The sequence below is a fragment of the Podarcis gaigeae genome (assembly GCF_964106915.1).
Source record: "Podarcis gaigeae genome assembly, chromosome: 2".
Classification (NCBI taxonomy): Eukaryota; Metazoa; Chordata; class Lepidosauria; order Squamata; family Lacertidae; genus Podarcis; species Podarcis gaigeae.
Window position 1 is genome coordinate 124,307,311 of NC_139679.1, and position 14,162 is coordinate 124,321,472.

The window sequence follows — 14,162 nt, forward strand, 5'->3', positions numbered from 1 at the left end:
CTCTAGCAACCAACGGCATGCAGCTGAGGGGGAAATGCCCACTGAATCCAATTAAGGAGCAAATATTGGCTTCAAATTTTTACCAGCTAGCAGACTACTTCATTAGTGGAATCACAGCTCCAAGATACTTTAATATACAATATCCTTTCACCTTTTCCAGCACCCCTGTCAGCAGACGTGACTCGTAAGTTTGATTTATTTCTGCTTCCTACCTACTCTCCATGTCCCATGATACACTTGTTTTCTGTCACCCTTTCACATTTTCATTTTATTTCATTAATTTTTTCATAGAATTCTTTGTGTCTGTTCAGCTGGAAGGAAACCACGTTTCAAAGCAATTTATAATGTATTTTAAATAATTAGTAGTAGTTTTGACATGTACTGCTCTCCAAAGCATGACTTGTTTTCTAAAGCGTAGGAAGTGTTGTGGGATGTTTTTGAGTTTCAGGTTTTCTGTAGTAAATAAAATGGGAACACAATTCTTTTTCCCATGTACAACAAAATCTATGCTACTGCAAATTGTAAATGTCAGCTGTGCTTAGTCACTTGCAATGTAGCCTGTGGGTCAATTTGGCTCAAGAAACCTTTGGCAAATCATCAGAAATGAGGCTGATTTGTGTTCTGGTCTTTCCTCCATCCTCCTCCCTCTGTCTCTCTTTGCTCTACTTCCTCGACTCTTTTCCTAGTTGCTTTGATTAATACAAACTAATAATAATGTGACTTTCATTTCACTGAATAACTGTGCGACACACTTATTTCACAGCTTTGTGGATAGGAAAAACTCACACATTATTTCCTTCTCCCTTGCTGTTCGGGATATTAATCATAATCCTAGTCTCTTGCCCAACATTACCCTGGGCTACAGCATCTATGATACCTATTCTAAGGGAAGACTGACTTCTGAGTGCATGACAGACCTGCTTGCTGGTGGGAAAATCAACATTCCAAACTACCACTGTGGGAAACAGAAATGCCTGCTAGCTGTTCTTGAAAAGAGTGAATTTGACATCTCCACACACATTGCAAGCATGTTGGGCATCTACAAGATCCCACAGGTAATCTATTCTAGCAAATCTTTCCGCTTCCTCCACCATCTTAAGCCTTCATCTCTTTCCTTTGTAAGTGAAGCTTATTCCTTCTGGTAGCTCCCACCTCTTCTTCTTGTGTGGATTGGTCAGAAATTTATAATTCTGCCTTTTTTAAAGCAACCTCTCTGGGACATCTCTCAGAATAATTATATTTTTATTGTCTATGCAGAGCCTTTTTTGTAGTTTGTTTCGAGGCTCCAATCTCTTAAAGCTACAGAGTTTAGACATACGAAACAATCATCTGGCCACTTGTTTGCCTTTGCTATGTTGGAGGTGACTCTGAAAGCTTAATCAATCATACTATGCTATGTCCTCTTCCTGAAGCTCCAACCACTGTGCAATTTCTTTTATCAGTCTCTCAGTAATGTTCTCATTCTGCTCTTCCTCTATCCCTCTAAAATGTAGAGTCAATAGCTATTGAATCTAGGGTTGCTTCCTGAACCTCTCTCAATTCTCCATTTTCTTCTTTAAATTTATCTTGAAACTTCTTCCTCCCAAATTAGTAACTGGAATGCAAGCCCCTCCACATCACCTCCACAGAAATAAAGTACAACATACAGACTCAGAGTGTCCTTTTAAGTCCACCTTAGGTTGCTCACGTCAACCTTTAGTCCTATTCAACCTCTTGGATGCTCTAATCCAAATAGCGATCGTCTTATTTTCCCCCTTTCGCCACTCCTCTCTCTGTCACTACTTTTCCACTCAGTTCTTTGCCCTTCACTTCACACCTTTCTTACAGTTTGTTGTCTTCTTGCCAAACTGTTTTCCTCTTCGTTTTCCTCTCCCACACTTTTGCTCCCACAGTCCTCCCTTTGGCATCTGTCTTCTGTTGTCTGCTTTTTCCTTGCCAAATGTTTCCAGCCCTTCTGGCCCTCCCTGTTTTCCCTAATGTGGGTCAAGCTGAGCCTGCTTTGATATGTTGAATCACTTTCTTGCTTCACCTTTTCTTTCCTCCCCCTGTGGACATTGTTTCGATTGTATTCTGTTGTATTGTCTCTAGTACGGCAGCTGTCTTATACACTTTCACTTTAACTGTTCCTCCAGGGTTTTTTTTTCTGTCTTTCACTTTTGACATGTTCTTTAACCTCAGCTTTCATTTTCATTTCCTTTCATTTCTCCTGTATTTATAGTCCAGGCAGTGTACGTTTTACCAAGTAATAGAGGGCTTCCTTTTTACCCCCTTTCTTGATGCCAAATATATTTGTTCAGTAGTTTCTTTTGAAAGGTTCTGTTTTTCACTCTATTACGTTATGGGGATATGGAAATTTACCGCTTAAAATAATATTGTTTTATTTCCAAGAAAACATTGAGGTTTCCACTGAATCTATCATATTTCACATAGAAGTATCCAGTCTTAATCCTGAAACACAAGCCATCAATCTCTTTCCCTTTACTCACCAGCTCAGCTATGGCTTTGTTCTTTCTGATAAATTCCAGTCCCCTTTTGTCTACCAAATGGCCCCAAACCAAGAAACGCAGTACCAGGGGATGGTCCAACTCCTCCTGCATTTCAGGTGGACGTGGGTCGGCCTCTTTGCTCCCAACAATGACAATGGAGAAAGGTTCCTGAGTACCTTGACACCTCTGATGAACAAAAGGGAAATTTGTGTTGCCTTCACACAAAGAGTACAACGAGAAACTTGGCTATGGATACCCCATGAAGCACCTGCCCTGTGGACACAAGTCAATGTATTTGTTTACTTTACAGACTCTCAAAATGGACTTTACATAATCATAGAGGTACAGTCCTTACTTGAAAGGATACAAACTGGGGGGAAAGTCTGGATAACAACACTTCTTCAGAACAAAATTTTGTTACGTGATATTGACTGCTTCCGGTATACCCATGGCTCTTTGTCCTTTGTAATGAAGACCAAGAAAAGTATGAAAAATGACTACTATGAGCCAATGTCCTTGACTAGTCAACGGTATTCAGAAGAAGCATTTGATTGTTCATATTCTAAGCATGCCTTGTCTGTGAGGGGTATGACCAAATGCAGAGAGAAGGATAATGTGAAGATGCTGCCCCAGGAAGAGATTGAAAGAATCCAGTCCCAAGACAGCTATGTGAACTACTTGAGTATCCAAACGGTGGCTCAAACTTTAAATGCTGCATATTCATCCAGGTCAAAGAGGATGTCGATTGTGGGTGGAGGCAGCTTGGAAATTCAAAAGCTACAGCCATGGCAGGTATGTCTTTCTCATTTTGCAAACTGCAATTTGTTGTCCCCCCCCCCCCACCTCTGGCATCACCAAGATATGGCCATCGGAAATTGTCTTGCACCAAGTCAGACCACTGACTGGCCATTGACACTGTTTTCGCCTACTGGTAGAAATCCATCAGAGTTTCTCTCATCTAGGTTCACAGGGGAAGGGAATTCTACATGAGTTACAGGTGGAGCACCACAGAATTGGCCCATCACTATACGGGAGGTCAAGCTCACAGATTCAGTGCTATATTTCAGCAGTATCATCCAGAAATTTGCAGGCAAAGACAGCAAAACACACAGAGAGATGTGGAGCTCACTGAACCAATCCTCTGATTCAACAGTTACCTACTTCTTAGCAGCCTCCTACACTGCAAAGTTTGGGAATCCACAAAGAATCAAGATCTAACATGAATATTGAGGAGGACTTTTTACAAAATTCACAGACTGACTTCAAAGTCAGCAAAATATAAAGAAAGATGTGGAGCTCATCGGATGAATGCTCTGATTCAACACTTACCTACTTCTTAGCACCCTCCTACACTGTATCGTTTGGGAATTCACAAAAGGTCTAAACATGTAGAATCTAAATCTAATATGAATATTGGGAATGACTTTTTACAAAATGTAGTAAACACACTAGGACTAGACATTGCCACATTAGACTATCATTAGACAGGAATACTCTTGCAACGTTTATCTTCCAATTAAAACCACACATCTGCATTATACGTAGGGCTGCCTCTGAAGACAGTTCAGAAACTTCAGAAGATTCAAAATTCAGCAGTCATGTTGCATACTGGGACAACACTTTTTTAGCATATTACATCAAGATTAGGCTGTAGAGAGAACATGAAACCATGTTTATAATTCAGCCCTGCTTATTCATTGCTGGATTTTCCTCTGTCATTGTAGCTTCATAATTTCTTGAAAGAAGTCCAGTTCTTCTCTAATACTTCAGCTGATGGACAGTACCTGGATGAGAATGGAGCACTGGCCGTTGACTTCGATATTGAGAATTGGGTGCTGTTTCCTAATAACTCTCATGATAGAGTGAAAATTGGAAGAATAGAAGGACTAAAGTGCTCAAATCTGAAGTTCACCATTAACCCAGAAGCAATTGTGTGGCCCAAGTTATTCAAGAATGTAGGAAAAATTGGATCTGTCATTTTATTAACTATGACATCTGCTATGCTCTAATAACATTTTTGAATAGTACATATGAGGCTTTGACTGCAATCTTGTGGATGTGTCCTTGGAGCTAAGTCCCACTGAGTTTAATGGATCCTGCTCTTGAGTAAACATGTATATAATTTCAAAGTAAATAGGAGAATTTCCAAACCAGAGCAGAACACATTTCCCCAACTTGGTGACCTCCAAATATTGTGGAATTACAACTCCCATGCACGCCAGCCAGCATTGTGCAAAGATATCTAGGGGACACCAGGTTGGGTAAGGCTAGAGTATAGTAAGGTATTCCACATACCTTATGTGCATAGACACATGGCACACAAGCAAACTGGGCACTAAATTCTGCTCTAGGTGCAGACTTTGGAAGCAACACCAATGTCTCTGTTGGCAGATGGGATGGCAACAGATTTTTATTGCTGTTCATATGATGGTTTATGCCATGCTTATGTTTGTTGTTAACTGTGCAATGTAAAGGCGGTGGGGGTGGGGAAGAAGCACCGAAAATGTTTTTCTGCCTCGCACCTCTGCAAAAAACAAACAAAAATGTAACTGCCCCAAAATAGGGCCTGGGGTCGCTTGAGGTTATCGGAAGCAAATATCTCTTCTCCGGGATCTTTCCAAAATTCTATTATCTGTGTCCAAAGACATAAATGTGCCTATCACTTTCTCCTTAGTGCTCAATTTTCTCTTCATGCCTAGATGGTGCCTCGATCAAGATGCACAGAAAGCTGTCTCCCTGGATATTCCAGAAAAGTTCAGGAAGGGAAGCCGCCCTGCTGCTATGATTGTTCTCCCTGCTCAGAAGGGACCATCTCCACCCAGGAAGGTAGGAGATGATCTCAGAGAAAATGGCACTTGATGGGAGGATGGGGAAAATAATTGAGTCGGTAATGGCCATCTCTTTTTTCAGCCGGATCTCATCATAACTCTGTTCCGTCATCTGTCAGTTGGGCACCATTGCCATTCTAAGTGAACACTGGAGGCATTCATTTATGTTTTTAAAATTTTAAAATTCATTTTCCATAAAATTGTACACAATAAACATAGCCATTTAAAAAACAAAAAACAAAAAGAGGTTCTTTCGAATCTTCAGACCTGCTTGCCTACCTCCATGCGTTCCATTTCTAAAGGTTTTATGCCTGCATCTTTTACCATTATCCATCTTTTATATAATCATGGTAACCAAAGTTAATTTTACTTTTTAAGTCTCCTTGTATTCCTGCTAATGTTTATAACTGTCTACAGTTATCCTTCAGCTATATTAAAAAGTTATTCCGGTCTTTTAAAAATACTTGGTCTTCCTGGTTTCTGATCTTTCCTGTCCATCGTGCCATTTCTGCATATTCCATCAGCTTGGTCTGCCACTCTTCTCTGGTTAGTCCTTCTCCTTCTTCTCCTTCTTTCCATATCTGGCCCAGAAGCATCCTTGCTGCCATCGTTCCATACATAAACGATATTTTATTTTCCTTTGGTAGTTTCTAACCTGTTATAACTTCCCCAAAAAGCCTCTGGTTTTTTAATAAAAGTTTTCTTAAACATTTTCTTTAACTCATTGCATTTCATTTCCCATAAAGCTTTTACCACCCCACAGGACCACCACATACGATAAAAAGTACCCTCTTTCCTTTTACATTTCTAGCACAGATTCGAGCTGGTTCTATACATTTTTGCAGGTTTGATGGGTGTCAAATACCAACGGTACATCATTTTCATGTAATTTTCTTTCAACAAACAGCAAGCTGTAAACTTTGAATCCTCTTTCCATAACTTTTCTTATGATGAAAACTGTATGTTATAACCAAAATCCCTTGCCCAGTGAATCATTACTGGTTTAACTTCTTCATCTTTAGTAAACCATTCTAAGAGTAATTTGTACATTTTTGAAAGTAATTTCACATTATTTTCCAACAGATCTTTTTCAAACCTTGACATCTCTGTATCGATAGTAATAGTAATTTATAATTTGTACCCCACCCATCTGGCTAGGTTTCCCCAGCCACTCTGGGCGGCTTCCAACAAAACACTAAAATACAATAACCTATTAAACATTAAAAGTTTCCCTAAACCGGGCTGCCTTTAGATGTCTTCTAAAAGTTTGGTAGTTATTTTTCTCTTTGACATCTGGTGGGAGGGCGTTCCACAGGGCGGGTACCACTACCAAGAAGGTCCTCTGCCTGGTTCCCTGTAACTTGGCTTCTCGCAGTGAGGGAACCGCCAGAAGGCCCTCGGCGCTGGACCTCAGTGTCCAGGCAGAACGATGGAGATGGAGACGCTCCTTCAGGTATACTGGACTGAGGTCGTTTAGGGCTTGAAAGGTCAGCACCAACACTTTGAATTGTGCTCGGAAACGTACTGGGAGCCAGTGTAAGTCTTTCAAGACTGGTGTTATATGGTCTTGGCAGCTGTTCCCAATCATCAGTCTAGATGCCACATTCTGGATTAGTTGTAGTTTCCGGGTCACCTTCAAAGGTAGCCCCACATAGAGTAGTCCAAGCGAGAGATAACCAGAGCATGCACCACTCTGGCGAGACAGTCCGCGGGCAGGGAGGGTCTCAGCCTGCGTACCAGATGCAGCTGATAAACAGCTGCCCTGGACACAGAATTGACCTGTGCCTCCATGGACAGCTGCGAGCCCAGAATGACTCCCAGGCTGCGCACCTGGTCCTTCAGGTGCACAGTTACCCCATTCAGGACCAGGGAATCCTCCACACCTGCCCGCCTCCTGTCCCCCAAAAACAGTACTTCTGTCATGCCATGATTCAACCTCAACCTGTTAGCCACCATCCATCCTCCAACCACCTTCAGACACTCACACAGGATCTTCACCTTCAAGTAGTTCAGGAATTCCTTATGTACTTTGGTTTTTCCATACCATAAATATGCATGTCACCTGTACCTCTTATAATGATCTTCTAAGTCTAATATATCAGTATTTTTTAACAGTATCCATTTCTGAAGCAAGCATAGGCAGGATGCTTCATAACATAACTTTGAGTCTGGCAGAGAGAAAACACCTCTTTCTTTGGAGTCTACCAACAGTTTATATTTTATCCTTGGTTTTCCCCCCTGCCAGCTAAATTTAGATATCGCTTTTTGCCATTCTTCAAGGTGCCTTGCACCACTGATCATGGGTATTGATTGAAGCAAAAATAACATTCTTGGTAGCATAAGAGAAAACTGGAGGCATTCATAGTGAGTTCCAGCATATCATTTTCTAGAAAATAGCACAGGTAATGTCAGCCTATGAATGAAATGCCCTCTTCAAGGAGGGTTCACCTATTGCCAGAAACCTCAAGGGTATAAGAAAAGCCTTGCTCAGTGAAAGCAAAGCAACTTGTTCTAAGAGGGGCCAGTGGGATTTCCATGGGACCCCAGAAGCTGAAGAGAAAGAACAGCCCTCCCCCCCACCCCATGTGATCTCCAGCAACTAGTATTCACAGGCATTCAAAGGCCACCTCCAATGTTGCAGGGAGTACAGGTCATTGAATCTGGTCCTGGGGACTATCTTGATGAGTGAGGAAAAAGTGGGCAAGAGGACCAGGGTGTATTGGATTCACCAAACCTGTGTCCTCAGGAGGGTTGTCGTCCTGCCATGGAGTCAGTCAGCACCAGGGCCAGAGAGACCACCTGACTATTTCTGAGAAATCTCCAGCAGTTCAGGAATGGAGGCAGTGCCACACAATAATACTCTGCCGAGTTCCTTGGAGGAATCATAGAATTCTAATGCAATATGTGATTTTACAAATTATAATACTAGCTTAACACATCTGCTTCTCAGTATTTCAACATTACAAGAAGCTGCCTCTATAGTGAGTCAAACTATTGATCCATTTAACCCACAGTTGTCTAATCCAGGTGTCCAGAATTTTTTCTGGCCTTTGCACTAGATCTAAATTTCCCAGGTGAAAAAAGCAGGGGGGTGCTGCTGCCAACCTGTCAATCAACAAATGCAACAGTGATGTCAGCAAATTTGAGGTGTGTGACTGATGTTAGGATACCGAAGTGTGTTTTCCTCTCTGCAGATGCTGATGAATGCACCAAATGTACAGAAGATCAGCATCCAAATGAGGACCAAAATCAATGTGTCCCCAAAGTAATAACCTTCCTGTCCTACGATGAATGTTTGGGGAGCCTCCTGGCTTCCCTTGCTCTCTCCTTATCCTTAACCACAGGATTTGTCTTAGGAATCTTCACTAAATACAAAGAAACTCCAATAGTCAAAGCCAACAACAGGGACCTCTCCTACATCCTCCTCATCTCTCTACTGCTCTCCTTTTTGTCCTCCTTCCTCTTCATTGGAAAGCCAAGGAACGTGACCTGCCTTCTCCAACAAACAGTCTTCTGCATCATCTTCTCAGCTGCTGTCTCTTCTGTCTTAGCAAAAACCATCACTGTGGTTCTGGCCTTCCTGGCCACTAAGCCAGGGAACAAGGTGAGGAGATGGCTGGGGAAGAGTTTGGCCCACTCCATTGTCATTTCCTGCTCCAGTGTGCAAGTTCTCATCTGCACCATCTGGCTTGGGATCTCTCCTCCATTCCCAGACTTTGACCTGAGCTCCCAGCTTGGAGAGATCATTGTCCAATGCAATGAAGGGTCTGTGGCCATGTTCTATGGTGCACTCAGCTACATGGGCTTCCTGGCTGCCATCTGCTTCACGGTGGCTTTCTTAGCAAGGAATCTGCCTGGGGCCTTCAATGAGGCCAAGCTGATCACCTTCAGCATGCTGGTCTTCTGCAGTGTTTGGGTGTCCTTTGTGCCCACTTATTTGAGCACAAAGGGAAAATTCATGGTAGCCGTGCAGATCTTCTCTATCTTGGCCTCCAGTGCTGGGCTTCTGGGCTGCATCTTCATTCCCAAATGCTACATTATTATATTGAGGCCTGATTTGAACATGAGGGAGCACCTGACAAGAAAAAACTAAACATGGCATTTGATCCTTAGCTCTACGGATATCATAAAATTGTACAGTTGGAAGTCCCAGCCAGAATTTCAACTAGATTTCAACTACTCCTTACACATAGCAGGAGTTCAAAATATGATTATGAAGTTGCAAACTGAATTGCTAAAGTGCAAAATGAACTTAGCTATATTAGAAGAAAAATGATACTAAACTGGCTACATAAGGGATATCGATAAAGGTCTTAAGGGAATCTGATACTACTACTACAACTATTTTATTTATTTCTCCAGCCACTCTGGGCATCTTACAGCACATATTGAGACTTAATAAAGCATCAAACATTAAACCTCCTGATACAGAGTTGCTTCTGGTGTCTTCTAAAAGTTATTTAGTTCTTTATCTCCTTGACATCTGAGGGGGGAGGGTGTTCCACAGGGAGGGTGCAACAACCGAGAAGGCCATCTGCCTTCTTCTCTGTAACTCTTGCTTCTTGCAATGAGGGACCCAGCAGAAGGCTCTCGGAAGGGGACCTTAGAGTCCAGGTGTTGCGATGGGGAAGGAGACACTCCTTCAGGTATACATGGCTGAGGCTGTTAAGGGCTTTCAAGGTCAGCACCCACACTTTGAATCGTGCTCAGAAATGTACCGGGAGCCAGTGAAGACCCTTTAGGACCGATGTTACATTGTCTCGGTGGCCACTCCCAGGCACCAGTCTAGCTTCCGTATTGTGGATTAGTTGTAGTCACTGAATCTCCTTCAAGGGTAACTCCATGTAAAGCACATTGTAGTGGTCCAAGCTGGAAATCACCAGGGCCTGCACCACTCAGGGGAGACAGTCTGCAGACAGGTAGGGTCTCAGCCAGTATCTTTAAAAAATGATACACATTTACAAAGTTTATGAGAAGAGAGATGGTATGGGCAAATGAATCAAAAATGCAAGGCTAGGAGAAACTCAGAACATGGAAGGATATGACTGAAGTTTCGGTTTTGGCTTTGGACTGGACATGGACATTGATTTTAGATAGTCAGAAAGGAGATGAGTGGTCTCATGAAAATTAAATTGTTAGACTCGGAATAAAGAGAACTTGGCTAAAGTTTTGTGCCATCTACAGAATATTGGTATGCATGTGATAATGGCCTCATGTAGGCATTTTCTTGTTTCTATGCCAACAATTTAATATCACAAATGATGCTTGAAAAAGGCAATTTGAAAGTATAGAAAGTGTTTTGAAGAAGAAGAGGAGGAGGAAGAAGAGGAGGAGTCGGAGTCTGGATCTAATATCCCACTTTATCACTACCCTAAGAGGTCTCAAAGCAGCTAACATTCTCCTTTCACTTCCTCCCCCACAACAAACACTCTGTGAGGTGAATGGGCTGAGAGACTTCAGAGAAGTTTGATTGGCCCAGCTCACCCAGCAGCTGCATGTGGAAGAGCAGAGACACGAACCCGGTTCCCCAGATTATGAGTCTACCGCTCTTAACCACTACACCACACTGGCTCTCCTCTTCAGAAATGGCTGCACCTGGGCATAATCTGTCTCTCTGGAAAAGCCTTTGCTGCTTTGCATGTGTCAATTTATACAGTAGTACCTCAGGTTAATAATTTAATTTGTTCTGGAGGTCTGTTCTTAACCTGAAACTGTTCTTAACCTGAAGCACCACTTTAGCTAATGGGGCCTCCTGCTGCCGCGCCGCAGGAACACAATTTCTGTTCTCATCCTGAAGCAAAGTTCTTGTTGTTGTCGTTTAGTCGTGTCCGACTCTTCGTGACGCCATGGACCAGAGCACGCCAGGCACTTCTGTCTTCCACTGCCTCCCGCAGTTTGGTCAGACTCTGAACACTGTCCAACCATCTCGTCCTCTGTTGTCCCCTTCTTCTTGTGCCCTCAATCTTTCCCAACATCAGGGTCTTTTCCAGGGAGTCTTCTCTTCTCATGAGGTGGCCAAAGTATTGGAGCCTCAGCTTCACAATCTGTCCTTCCAGTTCTTAAAGTTCTTAATCTGAGGTAATATTTCTGGGTTAGCGGAGTCTGTAACCTGAAGCGTATGTAACCTGAAGTGTATGTAACCCAAGGTACCACTGTTTTGAGCTCTCGTGCTGTTTCCTTCAGATTCCTTCCCTGTAAATTCCTTCTGAAGTAAATTCTTGAAGTAAAATCACCTTTTATTATATTGTTCCTGGTGTCTTCCTGTATGGTCTTAATAACTGACAAGCTCCTCACCCGTCTAGAATCTGTATGATTGCTGCCTGCAGTCAGACATCTCAGTTTAATTAATCCTAAACCATCAGAGGGGTGACCCTAAATTAAAATCCTGCACGACAACAAAAAAGGCCTTCTCCACCCCACCCCTCAATGAGGCCGCTTCAGGGTAGAGAAATCGAGGGGGGGTTAGAAGAGCAATTTTATGTGACTACCATATAAATCCATATTCTGGTGCTAAAAATACATTCCTGGTGTGAGCATGTTCTTAGAGAAATCCTGGGCCTTAGTTCTGAATTACACTTTGGGAGACTGCTGCAGTAATCAGCTCCAGTGTGCCTACAGGCAAGCTTTGAGTATCTGTTTGGCTGCTGTGAAAACAGGATGCTGGACGACATTAGCCTCATTCATCCCAACACAGGTGCAGGGCTCATCTGATGTTCTTATGATGCCCCTCCCCATAGTTGTCATTATTTTGCACCAGGCTCTGGTTTAACTAGAAGCTTGGGTAAAGCAAAGTAGGCCCTGAGAGTCTGATAGTGATAGAAGGGGCAGAGTTGAGAATTTCATCTTAACTGAGAGCTCCCATTATTGCTGGCTTGGCCCACCTGCCACATCCAGCAGCACAGGGGTTAATGGATGGGGTCCAAAAGGGACACAAGATGCACAAAATGAAGAAATGGCACCTAGTGGTCAGCAGCAGAAGAAGCAGCTTAATGCAGAACCAAACAGCAATAAGAGAAGGGGAGAGAAAAAGGGTCTCTCCTCCCCTTAAAGAACCAGAGTGGTAAGGGTATGAATATTTACAGTGTGAGGTCATTTTCCCAAGGAATGTGAAATGGATCCAATTCTAAGTTACTGGGTCAGATATACAAAAACAAGACATGCCATGTTTGCACCTGATGAAAACCCATTCAGCAAAAGAAGGAAGAATGGTAGGCAGATTAGGATGGTCAAACATTGGAGATGTTGGACTCTCCTACTGCGGCGGCAATGTGTGACATCTTTTATTGAGAGATTTAGTACTTTTGTTGGTTTTTGAAATTCATTGTGTAGGCCTGTTTCACAGAACCATAGAATCTTAGAGTTGGAAGGGACCCAAGAGTCATCTAGTCCAAATCCTTGCAATGCAGGAATATCAGCTAAGGCAGTCAGAACATGTGGCCCTCAGACCTCTCTTAAAAAACCTTCAGCAAAGGCGAGTCCACAACCTCCTGAGGGAGACCTTTCCACTGTCAAACAGTTCTTACTGTCAGAAAGTTTTTCCGTCTGTCTAGTGGGAATCTCCTTTCCTCCAACTTGAAGCCATTGGTTCAACTCCTACCTTCCAGGAGAAAACAAGCTTGCTTCCTCTTCCATGTGACAGCCCTTCAGATATTTGAAGATGGCTATCATATCTCCCCTCAGTCTCCTCTTTCCCAGGCTAGACATACGCAGCTCCTTCAACCGTTCCTCATAAGGCTCGACTCATCATATTGATGATCATATTGGACCTCCTCTTGCAATTAAGTTGATATACTATTGCTCCTCTGTTGGAAGTAGGAAAATAGCATGTAGGGAAAGTTCTTCACTCATCTGCAGCTTGTGGGCTTCCCTTAGGGTCACCTGGTTGGCCATTGTGAGAACAGGATGCTGGACTTTGGCCTGATTCAACCTCAGAGCTCTTCTGATGTCAGTCATGTTCTGCCCAACTCACCCCATTGAGTAAACATGTATTCTCCTATGCTGCACCTGCTCCTATCAGGTTTCAGGGGAGGTTCTTCTCCCCTGTACAATATTCAGAACCACAGTGACCTATTTTTATTCTTTCCTGATTCCAAGTAGCCCCCCCCCCCTTGAATATTGCCTTTGGGACCAATAAGGTAAATGTTGTAATTAAGGGCAGCCAAGACAAAGAGCAGGTGAAGTCAGAAGGTACATTTGTGTGATGCTGCTTTTTAGATCAGTAATTTTGACTGACTGGCTTTCCAGGAAGGGGACATCCTCAGCCCTGCCTGGAAAACAAACTTGCTCAAAATGAATGAATTGTAGAAGTATGAAAACCATAAATAATTTTTAAAAAGAAAGAAAAAGAAAACAAGCTATCTCCTCTCAGTCTCCTCTTTCTCAGGCTGGACATATGGAGCTCCTTCAACCGTTCCTCATAAGGCTTGGTTTCTAGACCCTTCATCATCATAGTTAACCTACAATTGAGTAAGCTGATATGTTATCGCTCCTTTGGAGGTAGGAAAATAGCATGTAGGGAAAGTTCTGCTCTCATCTCCAGCTTGTGGGTTTCCCTTTGTGTCAACTGGTTGGCCACTGTGAGAACAGGATGCTGGACATTGTGGGCCTTTGGCCTGATCCAGCCTCAAGGCTCTTTTCATGTCATTCAGGTTCTGCCAACATCACCTTTACCCTTGATGATCTCTGGCAGCCTATTGAGTAAACATGTTTTCTCCTGCTCTGCACCTGCCCCCATCAAGTTTCAGGGGACAACTTTTTCCCTTTACAATCATCAGAATCACAGTGATCTATTTTTATCCTTTCCTGAATCCAAGTAGCCCCCACCCCACCACTTGAATATTGCCTTTGG

General features: G+C 42.9%; 3 protein-coding genes across 3 annotated transcripts in view; all 3 read left to right on the top strand.

Moving 5' to 3' along the window:
* LOC310837486 (uncharacterized protein) overlaps positions 1–14,162 on the top strand; it is a 147,376-nt gene that overhangs the window by 74,502 nt on the left and 58,712 nt on the right. The gene's annotated exons all lie outside the window — the stretch shown is intronic.
* LOC310837507 (uncharacterized protein) overlaps positions 1–14,162 on the top strand; it is a 147,363-nt gene that overhangs the window by 33,849 nt on the left and 99,352 nt on the right. The gene's annotated exons all lie outside the window — the stretch shown is intronic.
* Positions 18–9,431, top strand: LOC310836039 (vomeronasal type-2 receptor 26-like; the record flags this gene model as incomplete). The annotated part of the gene is made up of 6 exons (XM_083720976.1): positions 18–184; positions 764–1,055; positions 2,490–3,278; positions 4,211–4,441; positions 5,186–5,312; positions 8,509–9,431. 6 exons carry the CDS (start codon positions 18–20, stop codon positions 9,405–9,407), a joined length of 2,505 nt encoding a protein of 834 aa, XP_083577102.1. The 3' UTR covers positions 9,408–9,431.